This window comes from Sceloporus occidentalis, unplaced genomic scaffold, assembly GCF_023333645.1.
Source record: "Sceloporus occidentalis isolate IW3139 unplaced genomic scaffold, rSceOcc1.0.p SCAF_3, whole genome shotgun sequence".
In the NCBI taxonomy this organism is placed as follows: Eukaryota; Metazoa; Chordata; class Lepidosauria; order Squamata; family Phrynosomatidae; genus Sceloporus; species Sceloporus occidentalis.
The window spans coordinates 207001781-207027249 of record NW_028316983.1 but is presented as its reverse complement, the minus strand read 5'-3'; the positions used below and the strand labels follow the sequence as shown (position 1 = coordinate 207027249).

Genomic DNA, 25469 nt, shown 5'->3' with positions numbered 1-25469 from the left:
AGCAAGCAGCGAGCAAAGTGTAACCAACCAGCAAGTGCTAGGTGGTAAGTTAGAGCTGGAAACCAATTGAATTCTTATGTGTTGGCAGCAAGGCCTAAAAGGTTGCTGCAAAATGTTTGTTTTACATAGCATTGCCAAACACTCCTTTCTGCACAGAGAATGGATGTTTTGTTTTTATCTTCCTAACCTGTGTGTGCATTGCTTATGAGCGCACTGGGCACAGATCCATTGGCACTTTGCTGATAACGCTGCCTTAGATTATTTCAGCAATGTTAGTTCAATAAGAACTTGATAGTAAGAACAAATCAAATCCTTCCCTGGTGGGCTAATTTCAAAGGCCTGCCTATTCTACTCAGGAGGTCACTTTGGTTGATTGTCCTCCAAGTAATATTAATACTTAGCAGATACGGAGAGTAAGCCAACATGGTGTAGTGGTTTGAGAGCTGGACTAGGTCTTTGGGTCAGTTTGGGGAAATCATATGCTCTCAGCCTCAGGGATGATAATAGCGAACCTCCTCTGAACGTATCTGGCCAAGAAAACCCCATGATAAGTTTGCCTTAGGGTCGGAAACGATTTGAAGACGCACAATACACAGAGCGACAGTATCTGTCTATGGCTTCTTCATTTCTATGTAAAACTACTGGGAGATGTCAACTGGAGGTTCAGGTGAAGTAATCACCTGTATGGAGGTGATACCGGCTTTCCCAGGGTTGGAAACCTGGGTGCCTTCCAATGTTACAGACTACAGATCCTGCAGTTATTATCAACTACTGGGCATGTCGACTGGGGGCTTCTGGGAGCTGAAGACCAAAATTAGAGGGCCAAATATTTTCTGCTCTTGCCTCAGAGGCACTTCTGCAACAGTGTGATAAACTCCACAATCTAATAATAATAATAATAATAATAATAATAATAATAATAATAATGGACTAATAATAATAAGGGTGGTGAGGAGGAGGAGGAGGAGGAGGAGGAGAGTGATAAACTGCTCCTCATCTCCACGCTTCTCTTGGCCAAAGAAGGCTCTCCCTTCCTCCCTTTCGGACTCTTGGTCCTCCCGCCCGAGAGGTGGCGCTGCAGGGAGTGTGAGCGGGGTTTTCCTCCCGGAAGTGAGCGAGCCCCGTCTCTATGGTCGTAAGAGCGCGACGACGAGGGAGGCTGGCTGGGGGCTAGAGCGTCAGAAGGCGGGGGAGGAGCCCAAGCGAGGCGGAGGCAGCAGGGGCAGCTCCGTGGGCAGAGAGAGCCGGTCCGTGGCGAAGAAGGAGGCGGTTGTCGTCGTCGGCGGAGGAGGAGGAGGAGTGGAAGGAGCGTGCGGGCGCCTCCGCCGCCATGGCCGTCCGCAAGAAGAGCAACAAGAGCCCCCCGGTGCTGAGCCACGAGTTCGTGGTGCAGAACCACGCGGACATCGTCTCCTGCATGGCCATGGTCTTCCTCCTGGGGCTCATGTTCGAGGTGAGGCCAGGCGAGCAGGAGGAGGAGACGGCGACGTGTCTCTGCCTCTTGGGGGAGGGAGTGTTACTGTCTGTTTCTGAGCTGGGAGGGGGGGGGTTGTTGGGTTTGTTGTGTTTTAGGGAAGTGTGTGTGTGTTGGGGATGTTGGTGTGCTTGTGCGTGTGTGTTGTGGGGTGTGTGGCTGTGCTTGGGGGTCTTAGAGTGTCTGTGTACTTGTGTTGGGGTTATTGGGTGTGTGTGTGTGTGTGTGTTAGACGTGTTGGGGGAATTGAGGGATCTGAGTGTGTGTGTGTGTGTTGGGGTTACTGGGGTGTGTTTGTGTGTGGGTGGGTGTGTGGATGGGTGGGTGACTGTTGGGTTATTGTGGGGTATAGGGGTGTTTGTGTGCCTGTGTGTTGGTGTATGGTTGTGGCTGTTGGGGGGTATGGGTGAGTGTGTGTGCTTGTGTGTTTAGATGTGTGTGTGGTAGGGGGTGTTGGGGGTGTGGTTGTGTGTGTTGAGGTGGCTGTGTGTGTATGTACTGGGCATATTGGAGTGTATAGTTGTGGGCGTTGGGAGCATTGAGATGTCTGTGTGTATTGGGGGTGTTGAGGTGCTTGTGTGGGTGTGATGGGTGTTGGGGGATACGGTTGTGGTTGGGGTGTGTATGTGTGTGTGTTTCGCTAGGGATGTGTGGCCCTGCTTCAGGGTGACCATATGTCTTAACAGCAAAGGAGAACAGGGCACCACAGAATGGGGGAGACTGGAGAAAAATGGAGGACAAGACCCAATAAAAGCTAAAAACACTCAGGAAATGTACATTCCTGATTCTTAGTTCTGCACGAAATGGAGGACAGTTTGAAATTCCTCCTGGACGGGAGGTTGAAATGGGGGACGTGTCCTGGAAAAGGAGGACGCCTGGTCCGTCTGCCCTGCTTTTGGTCCTGGCCTCCCGAGTCAAAGAGGGGATGGGGAGCAGATGATTTCCTAGAAGCCAGATGTGGCAGCCAAGCTGCTAGTCCCTGGGGTGGCCCAGAGAGGAATGCCTGCTTCATTCCCTTTCTTCACAGGGTGACCCAATGTGTCCTCTAACTGCCAAAAGGAGGACATTCCAGGGGGAAATAAAGGAGGAGGTGACCAGAGAAATGCTCAAAACACTCATGGAAATATAAATCCATGCTTCTTAGTCAGGCTCAAAATGGAGGACATTTTGGAATTCCTCCTGGACAGAAGGCTGCAGTGGAGGATAGCTCCTGGAGAAATGAGGATGTCCACTCACCCACTCACCCTCACCAGAGAGGATGAGAGACAGCCTTCAGTTCAAATCCAGCCTGGCTCTCTGAGCACATTGAAGAGATGCACAATCCTTTTGCCTTCCTTCAAAACTCCTGGGCAGATTTTGGGGCACTGGGGGGGGGGGAAGAGGTTTAGGTGCCTGCGGGCAAATGGGTTTGTAGTAGATGGTAGGGATGCATTAGAAAACCCTTCCAAGGAGCCAGGATAGGAGAGGGTGCCAGCCTTGTGGGGCTTCTGCCTGAGGAGCACCTGGCACCAAAGGGCTGGGGCAGGTGCCACCCATCCTTTCCGCCTGCCTGGCTCTCTCTTGTTCCTCCATGTGTTGGGCCTGAGCTCCCTCCTCGCTTCTCCCCAACCTGTAGGCTTGGTGCCAGGGAGCCCCACAGCTACCCTGGGCAAGAAGGGTGATCTCCTGGCCCCCAGGGTGACCAGACCATTCTCCTTTTCCAGGACTTGTCCTCCATTTCAACTATCTGTCCAGGAGGCATTCCAAAAGGTCCTCTGTTTTGAGCCTAAGAAGCATGAAACTCAAAATGGAGGATCTTTTGAGCCTAAGAAGCCTAAGCGTGGCATAGTGGTTTCTCACACACTCAGCCTCAGGGGAAGGACATGGTAAACTGCCTCTGAACACCTTTGGCCAAGAAAACCCCATGATAGGTTCACCTTAGGATCGCCATAACTCGGAAATGACTTGAAGGCACACAATGACAACAAAAGAAGCATGAATTTCCATTTGGATGAGTGTTTCTGAGCTTTTCTTGGGGGTAACGTCCTCCACTTTTTTTCTGGAATGCCTCTACATTTTGCAAGGCCTTGGCCTCCTTTGCGGTGTAGTTGTTGGATTAAGAAGACTCTGGAGAGCAGGGTTCAAATCCCTGGTCAGCCATTTAAACTCACCGGGTAAGATGGCAATCACACTCTCTCAGCCTCAGAGGATGGCAGTGGCAAACCCCCTCTGGAGAAATTTGCCAAGAACACCTCATGATAGGCTTGCCTTAGGGGTAGCCATTAGTCAGAAATGACTTGAAGGCACACAACACACACTATAATCAGGACCAATAGGTTTCTGTGGCAAAGCAGGGATTTGAAACCTGGGATATTGGTTTGAGTGGTGAACTTTGACTCTGGAGCACCAGGATTCGAATCCCAGCGCAGCCCTGGAAAAACCCACCTTGGGCCAGTCACACTCTCTCAGCCATAGGGGAAGGCCAGGGCAAACCTCCTTGGAACCAATCTTGCCAAGAGAAAAAAAACCAGGATTGCCTTTGCTGTAAGTCTGAAACAACTGCAAGGCATACAAAACAATATACACACAAGACCCAGGTCCTGGCTTAGCTTGCAAAGCTGGCACTGGGAAGGGCTGGCTTCGGAGGAAGCAGGCATGAGATTGATTTCCTGCCATCCATAGAAATGGGAATTATGATGGCATGGACCATCCAAAGGCCTGTGATACATCTTGACACTTGAGGATCTTTTCTAGTTCCTTCCTAGCTGCCCTTCCAAGAGTTTTTCAATGTGAAGGCATGTTGATGTGTAAAGAGTTTCTATAATAGTCAACTTCATTGTCTTGTAATGTTGTGCTGGTCTATGATTGTGATAAAGATCCTGTTCTGTTCTTATCTTTTAATGCTGTTTAATATGTGTTTTGAACTGGGGTTTTAAAATCATATTTAATTGTGTCTTAAGTTTAGTATTTGAATTTTTGTTTTTAAAAAACTGCATTGTATTTAAGGTGTCTACGCTGCCTTGAGTCCTTTACTGGGAGAAAGGCAGGGTGTAGATAAAATGATATAAAATAAATGAGATTGCAGAGGAGAGGAGAGGGCTGCCTCTGCCCACTGCAATCTTGATGAGGAAGACTTCCCCCCCTTTCCCCCAAGGACCTCCAATGTGCCAGCTGGCTCCAGTGTGTATGTGTGTGTGTGGTGGGTGGTGTTGTGTGTGTGGAGTTCCTGGTCTGGGCTGAAGGTTACGTGGCACTCAGAGTGTGAGCATTGTGGGGAAGGCGGGAAGCTTTGGCTGCCTCTCCCCTTTGAGGGGGTGGGGAGAGGTTTTTTTGGTGGGGGGGAAGCTGGCTGGTTCTGGGTTTGCCAGCACAGGAGAAAGAGGAGGAGGAAGAAGAGAGGACGCCCTGTCCTTTGTGTGCCAGGAGCAGGACTACAAGCCCCATGGGGCGCTGCGGCAAGCCAGCCCCTCCTTCCCAGGGAAGGTGAAGTGGACGGTGACGTGTACCTAGGAGAGCCCTTCAAAGATTGAGGTTGCAGCAATGTCTTCTTGTTGTTTTGCAAATGGGAGCATTGCCCCCACCCCACCCCCAGGTTTCTTGTCACACCCCTCGCAGTTTGGAAGCACCTTGTCTCCCAAGGGAGATGTCCACCCCTTTTCCAGAACTTGTCCTACATTTCAACCTTCTGTCCAGGAGGAATTCCCAAATGTCCTCCCTTTTGGGTAAGACTAAAAAGCATGGATTGACATTGATATGAGTGGGTTTTAGCTTTTCTTTGGTCAAGTCCTCCCATTGTTTCTTGAATATCCTACATTTTGCTGCACCTGGTTGTCCTCCTTTGTGATTATGATATCTAGTCACCTTGTTCTTTTCCAGGACATGTCCTACATTTCAACCTTCTGTCCAAGAAGAATTTCCAAATGTCTTCCCTTTTGAGCATGTCTAAGATGCATGTAGTTTTTCGTTGGACAGGTCCTCCATTTTTCTCACATGTCTTACATTTTGGAGTCCCCTGCCCTCCTCTGCAGTGAGGATATCTACTCACCTTTTCCTGGGGATTAGGGTCAGGCTGCTTGCAGCAATTCCCCCCCTCCCCCCAAATGGGAGCAGCATGCCCAGGTTTCTTATCATGCCTCTCTCAGTTTGAAGACACTTCATCTTCCAAAGAAGGCATGATCACTATAGTTTGAGTAGACTCCAGATATACAAGGACAAGTGAGCCCCTGTCCCTGTGTGTGTGTTGTGTGCCTTCAAATCGTTTCTGCCTTAAAAGGACTCTAAGGCAAACCTATCATGGTGTTTTCTTGGCAAGGTTTGTTCAGAGGGGGTTTTCCATTGTCATCCTCTGAGGCTGAGAGAGTGTGACTTGCTCAAGGCCACCCAGTGGGTTTCCATGGCCAAGCAGCAATTCAAACCCTGGTCTCCAGAGTCATAGTCCAACATTCAAACCACTACACTGCACTAGCTCCCTTTTACTCTACTACCCTGCAAAACAGAAATGCTGCAAAAGAAATCCAGGGGCACATCTTCATCATACTTCCTTCCATCTCTCGATCTGCACACAGAGAGCATTCCTCCTTTCCTCTATCAAAACCCCTATCATGCAGTTTTCTTGGCAAGTTTTGTTCAGAGGAGGTTTAGCATTACCTTCCTCTGATGGTGAAAAGTGTGTGACTGTCCCAAGGGTTCCCAGTGGGTTTCATGGCCGAGCAAGAAATCGAACCTGGTCTCCAAAGCCATAGTCCATTCAGATCACTGTGCCGCTCTGGCCCCTTTGCCTCTGCACATTTTTCCAGTGGGAGGCAATGTGGCTAAAGAGGCACATAGATGACTTCAGGATTTCATCCTTCATGTGCTCCAGAGCAAGTTGCAATGGACTGCTTGACAGTAAAGGCTTTGAACAGCATTATCTTAAGACCCAGATGAACTTCATTCTGTAAGTGACAAGCCCTTCTGGTTACATTTTTAGGAAAGTATCTGAAGTTTTCCAAAAACCTTCCTTTCTTGATAATTTGCATATGCAATATGCAGATTTCATTTACATGCTATTAATTTAGTTGGTGACTTAGGTTGTGTCCCTCATTTTTCTGTAAAGCAAGAGGTTGTAGAGATTTAAGTCCCATATGGGCCTGCCCACAAGTGAGAATGTTATAGTGCTGTTGGTTTTTTTTAGCATGTAGATGATCAACAGTAGGTATATATAGATAAAGAAGATAGTAATCAAATGTCTGGATGTGTTTTTTTTGTTTTTGTTTTTTGTTTGTTTGTTTGTTTGTTTTTTGCAGCGTTGAGCTACTGTGTGCATTGTGGGGGTAATAATGAATTATGATACAAAAGGGTCTTTTTGCACCTTTGGGATCAACTGAGAGAAAGAAGTTTGTAGCATAAGGTTTCATAGTTGCATTTGATAAAGCAGACCCAGGCTATGAAAACCTATGGGCCTGAACAGACAAGCCAAAATAAAGCTGCTTCAGGTCAGTTTGGAGGTATGCCGTTTAAATGATGTATGCGTCCTAAGAGGCTGGAAGCCATACCAAAATCACTGGAGGACTGGAGCGTAGCTTTGGTGCAGCTTCTGGCATTTTAAGATGTGTGTGTCATTTAAACAGCATAACTCCAAAGTGACCTGAAGCAGCTTTATTTTGGCCTGTCTGTTTGGGCGCTTATATTTTAAACTTCTCTCTGTTAGTCTCAAAGATCCCTTTACAAACTGATACAGACTAACATGGCTATGTCTTTGAAAGAATTATTGTCCTGTTACAGACAGCCAAAATAAAGCTGCTTCGAGTCACAGTGGAGGTATGGTGTTTCAATGATGCATGCGTCCTAAGAGTCCAGAAGTCGCACCAAAGCCACGCTCAAGACTGGATCATGGCTTTGGTGTGGCTTCTGGACTCTTAGGATGGTGCATCATTGAAACACCATACCTCCACTGTGACTCGAAGCAGCTTTATTTTGGCTGTCTGTAACAGGCCATAGAAATAACCTGTCTTTTGTGATCTTGTACTGTACCTTCAGCCCAGCTGAATATCTTTCACATTCTTATTAAATACTGTTCTTTCGCTTAGAGCATGACTGAGCAACATGCAGTTTTCTAGATGTTGTTGGGTTTGATCTCCCATCTTACTTAACAATTGATCATGCTGATTATGGTTGATAGGAGTTGCTGTTCAGAAACAGCTAGAGGCCACATTTCCTCTACCCCAGAATTTTAGCATAAGACCATATTCCTTTGCTTCTGTAATTTACAGCACAGTCTTGGTGTGTACATTCAGTCAGAAATCCTGTTGATTTTAATGGCTTTTGTTAAAAAATTAAGCATGCCTAAGATTTCAGCCTTGGTGTGTTCTTTCTAGAGCAGATTTAATTGAGATTTTCATTTGTTTCAGGTTACAGCAAAAGCAGCTGTTGTCTTTGTAACACTTCAGTATAATGTCACCATTCCTGCCACAGGTAAAGCTTTAACGGCTCTTTAGGCACCTCAGTAAAAGAAAGGTTGTTCTTGGTAGAGAAAAATCTTAGAAACACAAACTTTGTTTTTGTTCTCCGTTCCCAACATGCATCAGTATTTCATTCTTTCCTTCCTGACTTGCAGCTAGCTACTGTGCTGTTTTCTCCGATCCAGCAACATATGGCTTGCATTTGTCTGGCAAACAAAAGCCCTGTACAGACAGGCTCTTTGCAGCATCATGGCGACGTGCTAGGGTTTCCTCGGGGTGGCGCATGCACACACCCCACAACCCTAGCACGCCGCCATGACGCCACAGCTGTGCAGCACTGTCCAGACAGCGCACACAGCTATGACGTCACTGCTGTGCGATGTTTAGGTGGAGCCGCGCGGCAGCGACATACTCACACCACTGTCAGCTGTTTACGACGGCACAAAAAGGAACCACTTTTCAGCACTCCTTTTTTCGCTCAACCGTGCTGCGCAATTTGGTTGCTGCGGCACGGCTACGTAAAAAAAGAGGCGGCTAATGACTGCCTCTTTCTGGCGGTCTGTACCCCGCCAAAAATTACAAACCATGATTTTATATTGGTTGCAAAGTTTGGTTTGCCAAGCAAGTATAAAATATTGTTTGCTCATTCAGAAACTCATCAACTACTACAAACAAGAGTAGAAAGCACTGTGAGCAGGAGAGAAAGTATGCAATTCCCAGATCCTACAAAACTTGTTTATGTACTAACAGACCATGGTTTGGCACCATGTTGTTCACTGCCTGCAGTGAACATGAATTACTTCTGGGAGGGGAAAATTATTTGCTGTGCTCTCAAAAGTAATCAGATTTTGAATCTGATTACTGAAAATACAAACCTAAACTGAATTGTTAATCCCAAATAGAGGAGAGTCATGTTAGTTTGGTAAATTAGCACTTACCTAAAAGCAAGCAATTAGTATTCTTTCTAATTTGGTGAATGTTACAAAAGCAAACTTTGATACTTCATTTTGGAGTAATAATTAGATTTAGGTCAAGTTTCTTGGTACATTCAGGTGCTGCAAGGGATTGTTGGTTAGACCTCATCTTCCTGGAAGATGGCCTAGGAGAAGCGGGTTAGGGAGTTGAGTATGTTTATCTTGGAGAAGAAGTGACATGATAGCCACTTTTAAACATTTGAAGGAATGTCATATTAAGGATGGGGCAAGCTAATTTTATGCTACTCCAGAGACCAGGACATTGTGCAATAAATTAAAACTACAGGAAAAGGGATTCTACTAAAGCTGCCTTGGATCAAATTAAGGGAAGAAGGACAGGGTATAAAATAACATTTAAAACATTAGGGAGAAGTTACTGATGTAAGAGCTGTTCGACAGTGGAATATGCTGCCTCAGAGTGTGGTGGAGTTTCCTTTGGAATTTTTTTAAACACAGGCTGGATGGTGATCTGCCAGAAGTGCTTTGATTGTGTATTCCTGCATGGCAGGAAGTTGGATTGGATGGCCTTCGAGGTCTATTCAAACTCAAGGATTCTTTGATTCCTAGCTGTGTCCCAGCTAGGACTGGGATAAGGAATATTTGCCGGGGGGGGGGGGGGGTGGTGGCTGGGTGTTGTTGAAAAATTCCCATTATCTCTAGCCAATATAAGCCAATAGTAACACATGCTAGAAATTACAGTGTACCACTTTCTAGAGGGCCACATATTTAGCATCACTTGAGCTCACAGTATAGAAGTAAACAGTAAGTTTGTTTTTGTAACATTCACCAAACTAGAAAGAATACTAATTGCTTGCTTTTCTGTTTCAAATTTAGGGACGGGTTTCAACTGCCATATTTTGAATATTCCTGTTTTTTTCTTTCCCAGAAACACAGTCTCCTATGGAAACAATTACATTGTATCACTATGGTATCAAAGACCTGGCTACCGTTTTCTTCTACATGCTGGTGGCAATAATCATACATGCTATTATTCAAGAGTATGTGCTAGATGTAAGTATTGTTTGCAAGGACAATGTCAAGTGCTGCTGCAGGGAGACTTAATTGATTGTATGTGTACATTTTGTAGACTTGATTTTTAGATTTTACCTTGACATGACAAATAACTCCTTATCAATGCTGTTGTGCAGATCAATAACACAAATTACTTTTTCCTTTAGAAAATTAACAGGCGAATGCACTTTTCCAAGACAAAGCACAGTAAGTTCAATGAATCTGGACAACTCAGTGCATTCTACCTTTTCTCCTGTGTTTGGGGTACAAGCATTCTTGTTTCTGTGAGTATCTCACTTTATGTATTTGGGGCAGAGGGGAGGAAGAATGATTTCAAATGCTGAACTGCTTGATCAGGATTACGATATATAATCAACTATAAATCGACCTCATGTATAAGTTGAAGTCAGGTTTGGGGGCCAAAATTAGGATTTTGCCATGACACATGGATAGGTCAAGGACAAAATTTGGAGGCTTCTTCAGTGGGTGTATGTGTCCGTATGGCAAGAGGGACTCTCATTGAGCTTTTCTTCATCATTTCGTTTCAGCCAGAGGCAGACTCTTAGACAAACAGCAATATCAGTCAATCCAGGACTCTTTCTGCTTGGCTCTTTCTTGCTAAACACCCCTCCAAACAGTATGGGGAAATCTGAAAGAGCTACTGTCATGTTTCCATAGTGGCCCGTAAATAAATCAACCTGGGATTTTGGGGTCAATTTTTGGGCATACATTTTTAGACTTAGAGACACGTATATACAGTAATTTTGCTACAATTTTACATTGGATTAAAACAGTGAACCACTATTCTTAAGCTGCTTTCAACAGCAAATGTTTTCTAGAGTAGTGCATTTTAGGGATAGCAATCTTGTTGACTTGGATCTCAACTAAGGAGGTCACACCACTGAAATGTGACTTCGCACGTTGATTTCAGTGGGACCTGTGCAAACAGCTACGATTGCAATCATGTAAACATTTACCTGAGAGTAAGTCCCACTGAATATCTGTATAAGATTTCAGGACATTACTAGATGGAAGCCAGTGCATGCTTGCCCCTTTGGACAAATCTGTGGTTTCTATTTCCTTCATCTTCTTACAGGAACAGAGTAAATGGCATAGTTATTGCATTCAGACTGAGCTTTTGTGGGCTGGATCAGAGAGCATTGCTGATCTTTTCTTGTTAACATCCAATTGTGCAAGGATATGCAAGGTCACAACTCTTAACAACTCACAGCAAATAGCAGAACCTTTTTGCTTTTGTTTTGGGGAGAGAAAGGGAAATAATGTTCTAGCAGTAGCTGACCTTCCAATGTTTCATTAATAGGCAGAGCATGGAAACATTATTTTTTGTAGGCTACAATTCCTGGGAACCCCTAAAACCAGAATGGCTACTGGCCATCCAAAGTGAAAGATTTGTGTAGGGCTGGTAGAGCCTCCACCAACAGTTGCAATCTATCTTTAATACAGTTAGTTAATTTGATTAATTTGGGGAAATACTCAGCTTGGCTATGCAAGAGGAGGTAACAGCAGTGTTCAGGATCCAACATCAACTGTACCAGTACTCATTATGGAGATGCAGGCAAGGAGAACTATATATCCATTTATTCAGAAAAATAGAAAGTAACACTCATTCAAACTATAAAACTCATTCATATGTACATCACATAGAATTAACTGAAATACAGAAATGTGAACAGGTATAGCAGAGACTGAGGGTTGAATGAAGCAGTAGATACCTGTTCCTGAAGACAAAGGGCCACAAAAAGCTGGGCAATATGGAAGACTGCAGGTTTCAGAAAAAGAAGAGATCAAAGGACTCACACTGAGGTCTGAGGGCAACAGCTACCATGCATGCAGGGAGGGCCAACTTCCAAACACCATCTGGCTGTGGTGCCTGCTGTAACTGTCACTGCAGCAAAAAGGTTTCATTTTGAGGGTAATATTTATGCCCATTAAGCCAAGCCAAGTTACAAATTTCCAAAAGAAACCAAAAGCTTGATTATTCTTCAAAGTAAAAAGTTTCTTTTAATAGCCAGCAGATGAGAGGGATTTATTGCTATCGATGATGTTTCATGAACTTTACAACACCGAGACAAGATCTAGAGGGTCTCCAGGAAGATGTGACAGGAAGAGAGTGTTTAGGGAAACACAAGAGTTGAAAGGGGGTGAGGATGCTTCTCTATGGTAAACTTCTCCATCTCCCACCTTTTCATACAGCCATGGCAATGTGCCATCATGCTTCATATCCCAGTACTATGAATGTCATTGCAAACCGCATCCACTTATGCTACTCCATTTGATATTCCATATCTGAATTGATGGATATATCAGGGGATGTTCGGATACTTACACTATAATTCAAAAAACTAACACTTCAAGCTTTGTAAATTGGTCCTGATTCTGTATTCTAATTTTGGTTACTGCACACGTTGGTCTGTGCTGTGAGGATAAAAAAAAAACATCCTCAAATGCCAAGAACATTCAGAAAAGATCAAATTTTTGTGCACTCAGAGAAATTTTATACAGCCCCTTCTGGGCAAAGCCTGTGTGTGAAAGAAGCTGTGTGGTTGAGGTTGGGAAGAGCTTGGAATGATTACCTCAAAAGTAATGACATTGTAAGGAATCATGTGTCCCAAGTTGTTTCAGATTTGTCTAGAACTGGACTGATCTTCATTCAGCTATACTAAATGCAAGTATCCCTTCACTGGCCTTGCCTTCTGGAAACATTTGGTATCACATTTTCTGAGGTGAAGTGTAGGGGTTGGGGTTGCTACCGTACTTATCCAGAGTTAGTCTTAGCTAGAGCTTGGAAAAAATCATTTTGAATATACAACACCCGAGTCCCACAGCCAGCATCACCAGTCGCCATACTGGCTGGGAGATTCTGGCAATCTGTAGCCCAAAAAAGGAACTTAGTTCTGATTGGCCTGAGTTTTTGTGCCTACTTAAAAATTCTGAACCCTCCTCATTTTCAGGAGAATTACATATCTGATCCAACATCACTCTGGCGAGACTACCCACATACAGCAATGATGTAAGTATAGTTTATTACATTCATAAGGTGGAATGTGTGTCCATTACTTCTTTTGCTTTAAATCAATTAATAACATGCTGCAAGTATTACAATTACCCCATAAATATCTGCTGTAGAAGCCTGTTCAGGTCTTCTAATGCAAATTCCAGAGATGCCATTTCAGGTAGTAGCGTGTGATTGGTAACTTCAATCGTAAATTAGTTTTTTTGCTAGTCGTGCAAGAAAATACGTTCATTGTGAGTCCATGTACCATTAAATTTGAACAGGATGTTTTTTCAAGTGGTATTTCAATATGTTTGATTTTTTTTTCCTTGCTGTATTATGCAGGTTTCAAATGAAGTTTTTTTACATCTCTCAGCTAGCTTACTGGTTCCATGCCTTTCCAGAACTCTATTTCCAGAAGACAAAAAAAGTAAGGCTACTTTAATGTTGTAGTCAGAAGCCTACTAAAAAGGGGAGCAGGGTTATTTAATTAGTCAAAAAGTAGGAGCATGGTGTTATGTTTATTTAATGCATTGTTGGTTTTTAAGAAATAAAATTTATTAATTAAAAAAAAAGTAGGAGCAGAATTTAAGCTCTTCAGAAAACAAACTGTTTGTGGCTGTGCTTTGAGCATACCCAATTTGCATAGATTGGAAAGTTATTTCATGTTCCTTAAGTGTTGCCTCATTCTGTCATTAATGTTGAATGTTAATTTTTTCATCTTGCCTGTAATGTTACCAGTGATTTCTGACACTTTGTATATGGTCTTTAGAACATCAAGGAGGACTTTTGTGAGCTACCTCTTTGAGATATCTTCCTCTTGTTTCCATGAAAGTGCATGTTGTGATCAACTGTTGTTCACAACTATTTAGGCTACAGTCCTGTACTGTACTCACAATAACCTCACTTCAGTCATTTTTGCTTCTAGTAAGAGTTCAAACCTGATTTACCTTTAGACACATTTAAATGTCTTTTTGGTGGTTCAAAGAATTCACATAAATCTCTTCCAGATCCATGTTTCAAATGAGATTTTTTTTCTTCCTGTCTGTTTTCTTCATCTTACAGCTCTCCTAACCACACAGAGAACTTTTAAATACCATGGCATTAGTGGTCCTTACTTGGTGTTCAAGGATACATGTGTATGATATAGGGTGGTACAGAAATATTGTAATAAATAATAATTGCTTCACATAGTGCTATTGCTATTTAGCATTGTATTCAACAAACCATTTCTGATAATAGCTTTCTGTAAGAATAACTTGATTAAGAAAATATATATCATGACACAGTTTTCTGTACTGAAAGAGGAGCTGGTTGTGGGGATATAGAGGTTAATGTAAAACTAAATGAAATGATGTTGCAAATCTGTCATCTCTAGTTTCTGATGATGTCAATACAAAATGGAACTGAGATGCAAACATTGATTAATTTCTGCATTACAATCTGCCACATTAGCACAGAAATTTTTGGATAGCTCAGCATTTACTATGTTAAATGCAGCGAAAGCTTTCTCTTTACCCACTAACACAAATCAATTTTTTACTTGACTGAACATGCCTGGCTTGAATTATAACATGGGTAATTTGGACACTATGTCCTTTAAAATGACAGGTCAGCAAACAGCAAAGAAACTCTTGTATTATGACACAAATATCTGTATGTCTTTACACCATTTGACCATGAGTGGTGTTGTATCCAGTTAAGAGGTTGAGCAATAGTAATACCTAATTGTGTATTACATTCCAAAGTTCTAGACTGCTATAATTTGGAACTTGGCACAGGGAATTGGGACAGTGAATTATGGAAATCCTGCTGTTTTGAAATTCTCTCTTGAAATAATTAAATTTCTTGTTCACATGTCTTTTTAAGTGTACATTAAATAAAAGTAACATACATTGTTTTCAATCCTCACTATCTTTTAAGGCAGGGATAGGAAAACAGGGCTATGTAGATTAAATCCCAACAACTCCAGCCAACATGACCATTTCTCAGAATGATATGTCTCATGGTCCATCATCTGCATTTTCTTTATCTCCTGTTCTACTATTTGTCATATGCCTTATCCACACTGCAGAAATAATCTGGGTGCCACAACCAACTATAATTCCCAGAATTCTATAGCATTAAGCCATGACAGTTAAAGTTGTGCCAAACCAAATTATTTCTGCTGAGTGGATGGAGCCATAGAGAGGTGTTGATAGGACAGCTGCTCAGTCCCAAAATCTACAATGGGCTAACAAATTTAAAATTGTGCAAGGTAAGTAGGGATAGGGGAATAACAAGCAACTCTTGACAAGTCCTGACAGTTGACTGATTGTGTTGTAACTTTTTCCATAGGAAGACATTCCTCGCCAGCTTGTCTACATTGGGCTTTATCTTTTTCATATCACTGGAGCTTATCTGTTAAAGTAAGTGACAGACATATTTTCCTGCCCTCCTGAAGCTTCCATAGAGGTCTAGGGCTAACTGTCAGATGGTAGAAGTGCTGCACATGCAGAAGTCTACTTGTACATGGGAAATTTCTCCTTCTCTGCAGACTCTCCACATCTGAACAGATTTTAAGTTGATGCAGAGGGAAAGAAAATTTTCTCATTATAGACACCATTCTGTCAGTTGCAAGTTGAAAAATTTCATTTAATTTCACTCATGAGAAATAAATAAGTAAATATAAATGCAACAGTAAAATGCAGTGTTTCAAATAATGCATTGCAATGTATGTTGCATTTTCCTCTGAAAAATAGATATAGAAGTCCACCTAGGTATTTGGACTTCAAGAGGACAGCTTCTTGGGCTTCAGAAGGACAACACTGCATCTTGAAAATGAATGCAGTTTCATATTTGAACATGACCTGTAGAATTTGTCTCAAATGTATGTCATCTTAATATCCGAGATGATAATCACATTGCAAAATATTTCTCATTTCTCTCTACTTTTGAAAACAGATGCAAGCAAGGGCCAAGGGGGTGTTTGATCTGCAAATAAGGAACTACAGTCTGCCCTTCCTTTATGCAGGGGATCCGTTCTGGACCACCACCACCACCCCACGTAAAGGGAACGCCACGTATTCTCGAGCCCCATTTAAGTGGATGGGGCTCGTGCACATGGCAACGCGCACACACCAGGGATGCACCATTACCCCTTATGGGGTGCACTGCCCCTTTCCCCAGCACGGCTTTCATTGTATGCTGAAAGCCACCTATGATGCGGGCACACTGTATAAGTATTCATTTCATGTTTCATTGAATCCCATTTCATGAATCCCAATGGTAACCTACTGGGTGACACTGGGCAAGTCACATTCTCTTAGCCTAAGGTGAAGGCAATGGCAAACTCCCCTCTGTAGAAATCCTGACAAGAAACTTGCCACATGAATAGGCTTTTCTTAAGGGGCAGGGAGAGGAGTGATCATGTACGCCCCACACATTCCCTGGTGAGATAGCAGGCTGTGGGGAGCCTGCTATCCCACCAGTAAAGGAGAAGTGATCGTGTTGTCCCCCCCCCCCCCATGCATGCCTTCCCCGGTGGGCTAGCAGGCTATGATAAGCTAGCTATCATACTGGAGGAGGAGCAATCATGCGTGCCTTACCAGGTGGGACAGCAGGCTATCCCACCAGGGAAGGAGAGAAGGAGTGATCACACCTTCCCTGGTGGGATAGAAGGCTGTAGGGAGCTGGTGCAATGTTGTGCACACTCCTGGCCACTCCCTCCCTCCTAGGCTTTTCCCCCCAAGGGATAAGCCCAGAAGGGAGGGGAAGAGGTGCACGTGCACAGTGGCAGCAGTGATGAACTTGCAAATAACACTGTGAGTGCCAAAGCTGTGAATGTTGAGGGCTGACTGTAATTTGAATAGGTTAAAATAGATTTAAAACACGCTGAAAAGCTAAAAGTACAGCACACATTAATAACCCATCTGCCATGACCAATTAACATACAAAGACCTCGCTAAATAAAAAGGTCACATACAATCAATTCAGAGTTTTACCTCTGTGCCAACTTAAGGAAAGTCAGCATAGCATTCCCAAAAGATTGTTATAACCTACTTTTCTCTCAAAAGACCACCATCACTGTCACATTTAGTGGTCACCTGAGAGATCCCTGTAAAGAAGACTGCTTCCAATCTGGAATTCTCTTCCAAGACAAAATAAGGTGCCTTCTTCTGTTAACATTTTGCCCACTGGAAAATACTATTGTGGTCAGGCCTGCTTTTGAAAACAGCATGGCTGTTGAGAGAAGAGCTCTTAACAGATTGGAGTGGTTAACTTGTATTTTTAAAATGTGCTAAAACTATAATTTGTTTAATTGTGTCTCAACATTATAACCGGCTTTTATCAGTTGTTATTTGTACCTGTTCTAATCTCCTTGAGTTGCAATTCAGGGCATGATACAATTGAAATAAATTGCCAAATGCCTGCCTCAAGAAAAAGACCTTGTCTAGCTACAGTAGGACCCCAGGGAAGTGGTCAGTCTAGCATTCTGAAACAAAGACTTTCACAGCTTGGGAGCAGCTGCTGAATAGGTCTTTGAAGGGGGGGGGGGTGCTACTGCCCTAGTTGGTAGCTACCTTTTCTTTCACGAAGAGGTAAAAGGAGAAGTGGCATAAAAAGTAAAGGGAAGGGTGGCATGCCATTACTTCCTGTCCCTCCAGAGGCTTTTGCCCACTCATTTTCACATTGGACATGCTCACTGCTGTACTTCCTGTCCAGAACTAGAGAAGCTTAAAAAAAATGAGAGGAAGGTTAGAGACAGACTTTGGACCGGCATTTGGAATGTAAACAAGACATTAAATGTCTTACTGTATTGCACTGTGAATTTCAAAGCCAAGTAACTTTGCAGTCCATCCATTAGTTTGCTAATAGTTGATCAGAATGCAGCCCCAAGGATTTTGCCACCATGCCTCACATCATCTTTCCTTTTTTAAGACAAACATATAAATTACTGGCATGCTGTTGGTCAGCCCCAACTCGAGGAGACCCAGTCAATCAATTGTTGAATGATGAGTCAAAACTATGGGAATCCAGAGGTGTTATTTGAAAAAGTAACAACCATTTTCTGCCCCTTGCTCTCCCCCATGGCTCCAGAGTATCCAGTTCTTCCCTCCCTCTGACCTTCTTATTTCTCTATTCTGGTCTCTTCCTCCTTCCCTTCGCCACTCCTGGCACCCCTTTTAACCTTCCCACCCCCAAAGGCTTTGATCAGTATTAATAACTAGTTCTGGCATACCAGCTGAATGATTCTACTGGGTAAATCCCATTAGTTCAATGGATCTACTCAAGTCAGGACTACAATAGGATTTAGACCAAACGTCATTTTGATTTCTGTCCATCTTTTGTGTCAGGGCCTCAGAATGCTTAGCAATCAGTTTAAAAATGAAAAACTGGGCATTAAAAGCAAAAGTAAACAAAAGGTACTGTTGCTGAGGAAAGCAGAACAAGAAGTTACTATCAAACTCTACAATTGAGCCATACCTTCACTATTTGGCCAAAGACCTCTCTCAGCTAGCTGTTCCACAACGCTGGTACCACAGCTGAGGGCATTTGTCCTGCAGGCCAGTGAGCTTCATTAATCTGGGAAACCACAAGAACTTCCTGATTCAATCCAGTTATCATTATGTCTGTGGGGCCTATGAATTCCTAGGAGCTGAGTACAGTACATTTTATTTTTCTGGTCCTTCTTAAAAGCAGACATGGGAGTGAGCTGTGTTCACATTTCAGAAGTAGGATTGACTCTTCAATAACTGTGGCTGCATCCGCACTATAGAAATAATCTAGGTTGATACCACTTTAGCTGCCACGGCTCAGTACTGTAGAATTCTGGGAATTGTAGTTTGTTGTGGTACTGGAGCTCTCTGGCAGAGAACACTAAATGTCTCACAAAACTACAGTTCCTAAAATTCCTTAAAACATTGAGCCATGGCAATTAAAGTGATGTCAAACTAGATTATTTCTGCATTGTGGATGCAGCCTATATCAAATTTTATTCAAAATATCACCATATGTATGCAATCTTATTTTACAGAGACTGCCAGATGAATACATTTAACTAAAGGCCTTGCAATGTTCCACTAATCAGCAACTTAATATGGTTTCCTTTGTTTTTATAGTTTGACCCATCTTGGACTTGTTCTTCTGGTTTTACATTACTTTGTGGAATTTCTGTTCCACATCTCCAGACTCTTTTACTTCAGTGATGAGAAATATCAGAAAGGGTAAGTAGTTTAGCACAGCAACAGCTGGTGACTCCTATGTCGGTGTGGGAATGAATCCACACCAGGTCTTAGCCCAAACATTAAACAACTTATACATGGTGCTGAATAGGTCCAGTATTCGTAAATGTTCAGACCCAAACCCAGAGTGGATTCAGCATTGTCATTAACATCAGAACCAACATAGGGGAAAGGGGGAGAAAGAGTGCTTATGTTGGGACCCATTCAGAAATTGCTACTTGCTTTTGTATAAATTAAAAGAACATCTTTGATGGAATAGCAGTAGGTAGTACTCTAGGTTCTCTGTATAAGATAAATACTTGTTTGCAAACATAGGATTTTATCTGGTTACTTCAGATCAGTAAATTAACTATACCCTACCTTACTCTCTCCCAGATTTGCTTCCTCCCTTGCCTAGGTCCCCAGACTCGCTTGGCCTTTACTTGCTATCTTCTGCTGTATGCCTTCTAACACATCATTCCCCAAGCTCCTGTCTTCCAGATGTGTTGGACTACAGCTCTAAGTATTCTAGAGCCCTCTGTACAGGCTGGAAAGTCTCAGAGTTGTAATGCAACACATCAAAGGGAACTGGCCTTGGTATGAAATAACTCTAAAACTTGACTCGCATTCACGTGTAAAATGGTAGCTCTAGGAAGTACAATTAATAGGAGGCATTATGATAAAATTAGCAGATTGTAAATGTTAACCTTTCATCTTGTCCTTTTAGGTTTTCAGTCTGGGCTGTGCTTTTTGTTTTGGGAAGACTCCTGACCTTGATTCTTTCTGTACTTACTGTTGGATTTGGCCTTGCTAGAGCAGAGAATCAAACATTGGATTTTAGTACTGGAAACTTCAATGTGCTACCAATCAGGTATAATACAGATGCACTTTCAAGTAGGATACATGATTAATCATGATAACAAAATAGCAACTCCAAATTCAGAGCAGAGCTGAATATGGGCATGCTGGCTGGGGGATTCTGGAAGCTGTAGTTCAAAAAGTATAACTTACGCAATGTGTATTATATGATTGCTTTGTATATAGACACACAGTGTTTGTCACTGTGGTATGCCGTGATTGATATTGGACTGCAAACCGTGTAATGAGAAATGCCTCTCAGAATATAAGATAATAGTGTATTCTCCTAGTTAAATGATTAGATTATCTTTCTCTTGGAAGATCACAGATGGGTTATTGCATAGAGATGGAGAATGTGTATGTGGCATATTCAAGCCTGCTCGTGTGTTCTTACTGTATTATTGCATATGAATAAATAAAGTTGCTTTATTCTGAGTCAGACCATTAGTCCATCTAATTCTAGCCCAGTAGTATCAGCTCTGACTTGCAGTGGCTACAATTATAAGCAGAATTCTTCCAGGCTCTACTTGGATACACTGGTGTCTCTCCCATCCAGCTACCAACCAGACTCAACTTTTGCTTAACTGCCAGAATCAGATGAGACTGGATGTGTTAAGGGCGATACAGTACATATATTATGTTCCCATAACTTAGCTGAACTATCATTAAACATAATCTCTTTGGGCTTCTGATGCATCTGTCACAAAGCAGTTAGAAACTTATCAATTGATTTTCAGGAAACATTTTCCCAATGCGAACATTTTGTCTAGAGCTTGTCATGCATGAATCTTGGGTAACCCTAATAGTCTGTCTCCTATTTGTAGAATCAGCGTTTTGGCATCCATCTGTTTAACACAAGCCTTTATGATGTGGAAGTTCATTAATTTCCAACTGAGAAGGTGGAGAGAACATTCTTCACCTCCCCAACCAGTGAAAAGGAAGTTTGTAACAGCTAAAGGCAAGCCCTCCAGAAAAGAAAGAGGTTTGTTGTTAATTTTTTAAAAATGTTCTATGCCTTTTGCAGGGGGAAAAGGAAATGTGGTTGTGTTTCTCACCACACATCAATATGTGTATATCATTCTTGGTCTATCTAAATTGATAGACAGCAGGCTGTTTTGCTACAATGAAGTGTCTGGAATGTGTTTGTGTATTTTATATGACAACTGTCTCACATTTTAACCACACTGTCCAAGCTATTGCTAACACTGGTAAAATGCATTTTCTCCATTAAAAATACATGCACTTCAGGAATTAAAACCTTGAAAGAAATGTACCCACAAGGAAAGAGTTTGGATTGCAAAAGGAAAAAGAGAAGGAAGCAGTTGGAAACATGGAACTATGAAAAGAAGGAAAGCTATACACGAGCAAACTTATTACAGTAACAAAGAACATATGAAGTGAAGGGACATCCCTGAGCGTTACAGAAGTGTTTTTTCTACTTGCTGAAGGACTGCAAACCATGTTGATTTCCACTAAAGAAGCAGCCAGTGCTACAGCAAAGGCAAAACAGCTATCTAGAGTCTTAGTCAGTACAAAGCAGGTACAGATAGCAGAACTCTTAGCTAATAAAGCAGGAGGTTTTCTGATATTCCGTAACTGACACAAGTTCTGTAATACTGAATTTTTCATTATTTATTCTTCTTATTTTTTTGGTTGTACTAAAAAAAAATCCCAGTACAAATCTGTTACTTGGAAATTTGATGTCTTGCATTGCAAGGTCTTTAAAATTCTGAGCAATTTTAGACCGAAATGACTGCAAGCTGACTTGGCTATTACTGATCTGGATGGATTAGTTCATTTGCTCTGGCAGCTGTTCATACATGCTGCATACACACATGTTCTCACATGCACATATTCTTTCCTAGCCTTATTGTATGCCTTCAAGACTTATTTCTGACTCATGGTGACCCTATCATGGAGTTTTCTTAGCCAGGTTTGTTCAGAAGGGTTTGCCGTTGCCTTCCTCTGAGACAGAGAAGATGATTTGTGCAGAATCACCCAGTGGGATATGCATGGATGACCAGGAATTCAAACTGTGGTCTCCCATTGATAGTCAGACTCTCAGACCACTACACCATGTTGATTGGTACCAGCTTGAAACATTTTCCCCCTCTGGCATTCTTATGAATTTATAGCTCTTTTGAACACTGCTCTTTCACTTTGCTGTTTAATTAATAAAGTGAATATATTCTATTAATGTGCATTTTTGGTGAGGATTTAGATTATATTATAAAGAAGAGTGGTTACCTTCTATCCTAAATAAAATATATGGCTGTAGCAAGTATATATACACTTATACATACTTGGTAACCCAGATTTTTTTTCTTTTTTCTTTTTTAACTAATTGCCAAAGCATAGAACAGTTATTTTTTGGACCACAACTCCTGGAATCCCTAACTATCTTGGAGGCCTCTGGGTATTGTAGTCTATAAAGTATCTTCTCCATTTTTTGCAAGGATGCTGCTGTATCCTTAAATTTGACTTCCTGCTAAATTAATTCTAAAGGAATGTGTGTCAAAAAGGTTGTTAAGTGTTCATGTGTTCTAGGTTTGGTACCTAAAGGAAAAATTAACTATGTTTTCTTATTTTTAGAAAATGGAATAAATGGAACAGTAACCTCAAATGGAGCAGACTCACCTCGCAACAGAAAAGAAAAATCCTCCTAAAACAGAACTTTCTTAAGTTAATTGACTAATATCCCCAAAGAGAACTGCTTTTTACTTTGGAAAGTCCTTCAGCACCAGAGTTCCTATTGTTAACAAAAAAATAAAATAAAAATAATGCTGTTTTGATTATTGCCACCATACCGCTTTCTTTAACTTTTAAAAATGTTTTAACTGAAAAGAGAGTCACATTATTTTTTTAATATCTTTGAGAATGTTTTGAGAATTAATTGGATTCCACTTGCCAAAATCAGTGATATGGTCTGCCATTCTTTCCAGCTTTATAGTGGTGAATATAGTTCATTCCAAAAAGGTGTTACAATGTTCCTTTGTTTTAAAGGAGATCTCAAAGCTGAAGTTTAAACATGTAACACCATAACTTTTTTTATATAGATATTCTCTAACACTTAGGTGTATATTTTCATTTTACAGTTCACAACAGAATTTGTAAACCAACCAAATATTCATTATTTTGTAGATGGTATCTACAGTGATTTAAAAAATCCCTTATTAAAACACAGTTGGACTGATTAAAATGTTAGAGTTTGTATATTATCATATATAGTCTGAGTTTTGTTTGATTCAGCATGTATGTTGTGGGGCATCTTGTCTTGATAACCACTGCCAAAACATGGGTAGTGCATATGTATATGTATTATGGAATGGATCCAGACTTGCTATTCTAGATGGGTTCCTCTTGTTCATGGAAGTAACTTGGGTCCAGTGGAGATAGCTACTGCTGCTGGGATATGGGAGGTGAGGAGGGGATGCTATTATGATGGTGATAACATTGATTGCCTTTTATTCTCTAGTACTATTTCTGGAGATGTGGTGGCTTAGTGGTTAAGATGGTAATTCAGACTATTGGAAGATCAATAAGCTGGCAGTTCAAAGTCTGACGCCTCTCACTAGTCTCAGCTTCTGCCAACCTAGCAATTTGAAAGCATGCAAATGCAAGTAGATAGGTACCACTTCAATGGGGAGGTAACAGCATTTGGTGCAGTCGTGCTGCCCACATGACCACTGGATTTGTCTTTGGACAACACTGGCTCTTCAGCTTAGTAACAGAGATGAGCACCGCCCCCTACAGCTGGTTAAGACTAGACATTCAAGTCAGGGGACTACCTTTACTATTTTCTATGCTGGTTTTTTTGTAGGGTCCCTCATCCCTCCAAAGCACATTGTATGAGGCTGCAAAAGGAAGACAAAATTGGCAAAAATCATAGCTCCTGCCCTTTCCACCGAAACAGCCTGGCAAATCAGTATCTAGCCATAAAACACTAATCTTGATTGATTTTGAAAGTTAGGCCTGGTTAGAACTTGGATGGGAGACACCAGAGAGTACCAGGATCTCTAGGTTAGACTAGGAACCAATTCTTCCTCTAAAGCCCTGTTAGTCAGAGATGACAGCACTTGGCTAGACAGCCCAAAGGTCTGACTCAGCACAAGATAGCTTTCTTTGTTTTGAATCCTTATTCAGTTACAGGTACAGGAATACAGGTAAGAGGTTGAGTGCTGCAAACCCAAGGCCTAAATTCACTTCTCCCAGTTCTGAATGGGGATACCTGAATAGATTAAGATCAGAAATCCTGATAGAAGAGAGTCCATATGGATGCTTTTACTTGCATTTAAGTGTTTTCAAAAAATCCCTAGTCAAGATGAGGATGTGCCTTACCTGATTCTTACTATAAGGGTGTAGATAAGTGTTTAGATTTATCATGTCTGTGAAGTGGGTAAGTTTAATATTGAAATCCATGATCGAGTTATCAGTGGATTGGTCTCCAGTTTAATAAAGTCATATCTGAAATAAAACATTGGAGGAGGACTTGAAGGGACTTCTCAGCCAATTCTTAGATTAATCCTCTTACTGGAGGCTGGTTGCAAAAGCTGTCCATATCTACCTCCATTTAGCTATATCTTTATTCCAAGAATGGGGAACTTGTGGTCTTCCAGATACTGCAGAGCTACAACTACCATCGTGCCTGACCATTGGTTATACTGGCTTGAAGTGTGATGAGAGTGGAAATGCAACATTTGAAGGGCTGAAGGTGTCCCAGCACTGGCTTACTAATATGTACAGGGTTCATAGGCAGAACAGATGATGCCTATTCTTTTATATTATTTAAAACATATTTTATGTGTTGTAGCTACCTTGGGTCAGGATCCTTAGAACCATCCCTCAGTTCTGATCTTTGAAAGGAAGCCAGTCCCTTATCCTTCACCACAGCTTGGACTTCACTAAAAATAACAGTCTATGGCACGAATGTTTGGGTCATATGACAGTCAACATACAATTGTAATTAAAGCAAATTAATCCTAAAAAAATGTTGTCAGCTGGTTTATGTTACACTTGGAGAACATCCACTATTTTTAAGAAATCAAACAGTGCTGATTCTTCCTTTCTTTGCTACCTTGCTTGTAGATCATGAAAATTGCTATAAGTTATGTAAATGGATGGTAATCAACACTCCTGTATCAGGATCAAAACCTTTTCTGGGACATCCTTCTTTCCAAACATCTGGTATTTTCCATGAACACTAACTTCTCCAGCAACCACCCCATAAAAGTGGACTATAAAAATGCTGTCCTGGAGCATGTGGCCCTAGGGCTGGTTTTGTAGCCAAGACTCCCCCAGATCATTCTGTTGTTTTTTTAAAAAGCAATGCCTCTCGGTAGCTTCCAAGAATGGCAGGTCACTATTTCATATTATTATTATTATTATTATTAACCTTTATTTATAAAGCGCTGTAAATTTACACAGCGCTGTACATACAATCTTTTTAATTAGACGGTTCCCTGCCCTCAGGCTTACAATCTAAAAAGACATGACATAAAAGGAGAAGGGAAAGGTGGT

General features: G+C 41.9%; 1 protein-coding gene across 1 annotated transcript; it reads left to right on the top strand.

The window, feature by feature from the left end:
* Window positions 1-1191: 1191 nt before the first annotated feature.
* On the top strand, window positions 1192-22744 carry TRAM1 (translocation associated membrane protein 1). The gene is made up of 11 exons (XM_089517439.1): window positions 1192-1453; window positions 7843-7906; window positions 9754-9878; window positions 10046-10162; window positions 12851-12909; window positions 13237-13321; window positions 15229-15299; window positions 18993-19097; window positions 19822-19965; window positions 20777-20934; window positions 22545-22744. The coding sequence occupies exons 1-11, from the start codon at window positions 1331-1333 to the stop codon at window positions 22616-22618; spliced, it is 1125 nt and encodes a 374-aa protein (XP_089373565.1). The 5' UTR covers window positions 1192-1330; the 3' UTR covers window positions 22619-22744.
* The last annotated feature ends 2725 nt before the right edge of the window (window positions 22745-25469 follow it).

Excerpts from the sequence above, each read along its gene's own strand:
- TRAM1 (XM_089517439.1), top strand. The coding sequence starts at position 1,331 with ATGGCCGTCCGCAAGAAGAGCAACAAGAGCCCCCCGGTGCTGAGCCAC. Across the intron at positions 19,966-20,776 it reads TTCAATGTGCTACCAATCAG|AATCAGCGTTTTGGCATCCA; the intron begins GTATAATACAGA and ends TCCTATTTGTAG. Across the intron at positions 20,935-22,544 it reads GCCCTCCAGAAAAGAAAGAG|AAAATGGAATAAATGGAACA; the intron begins GTTTGTTGTTAA and ends TCTTATTTTTAG.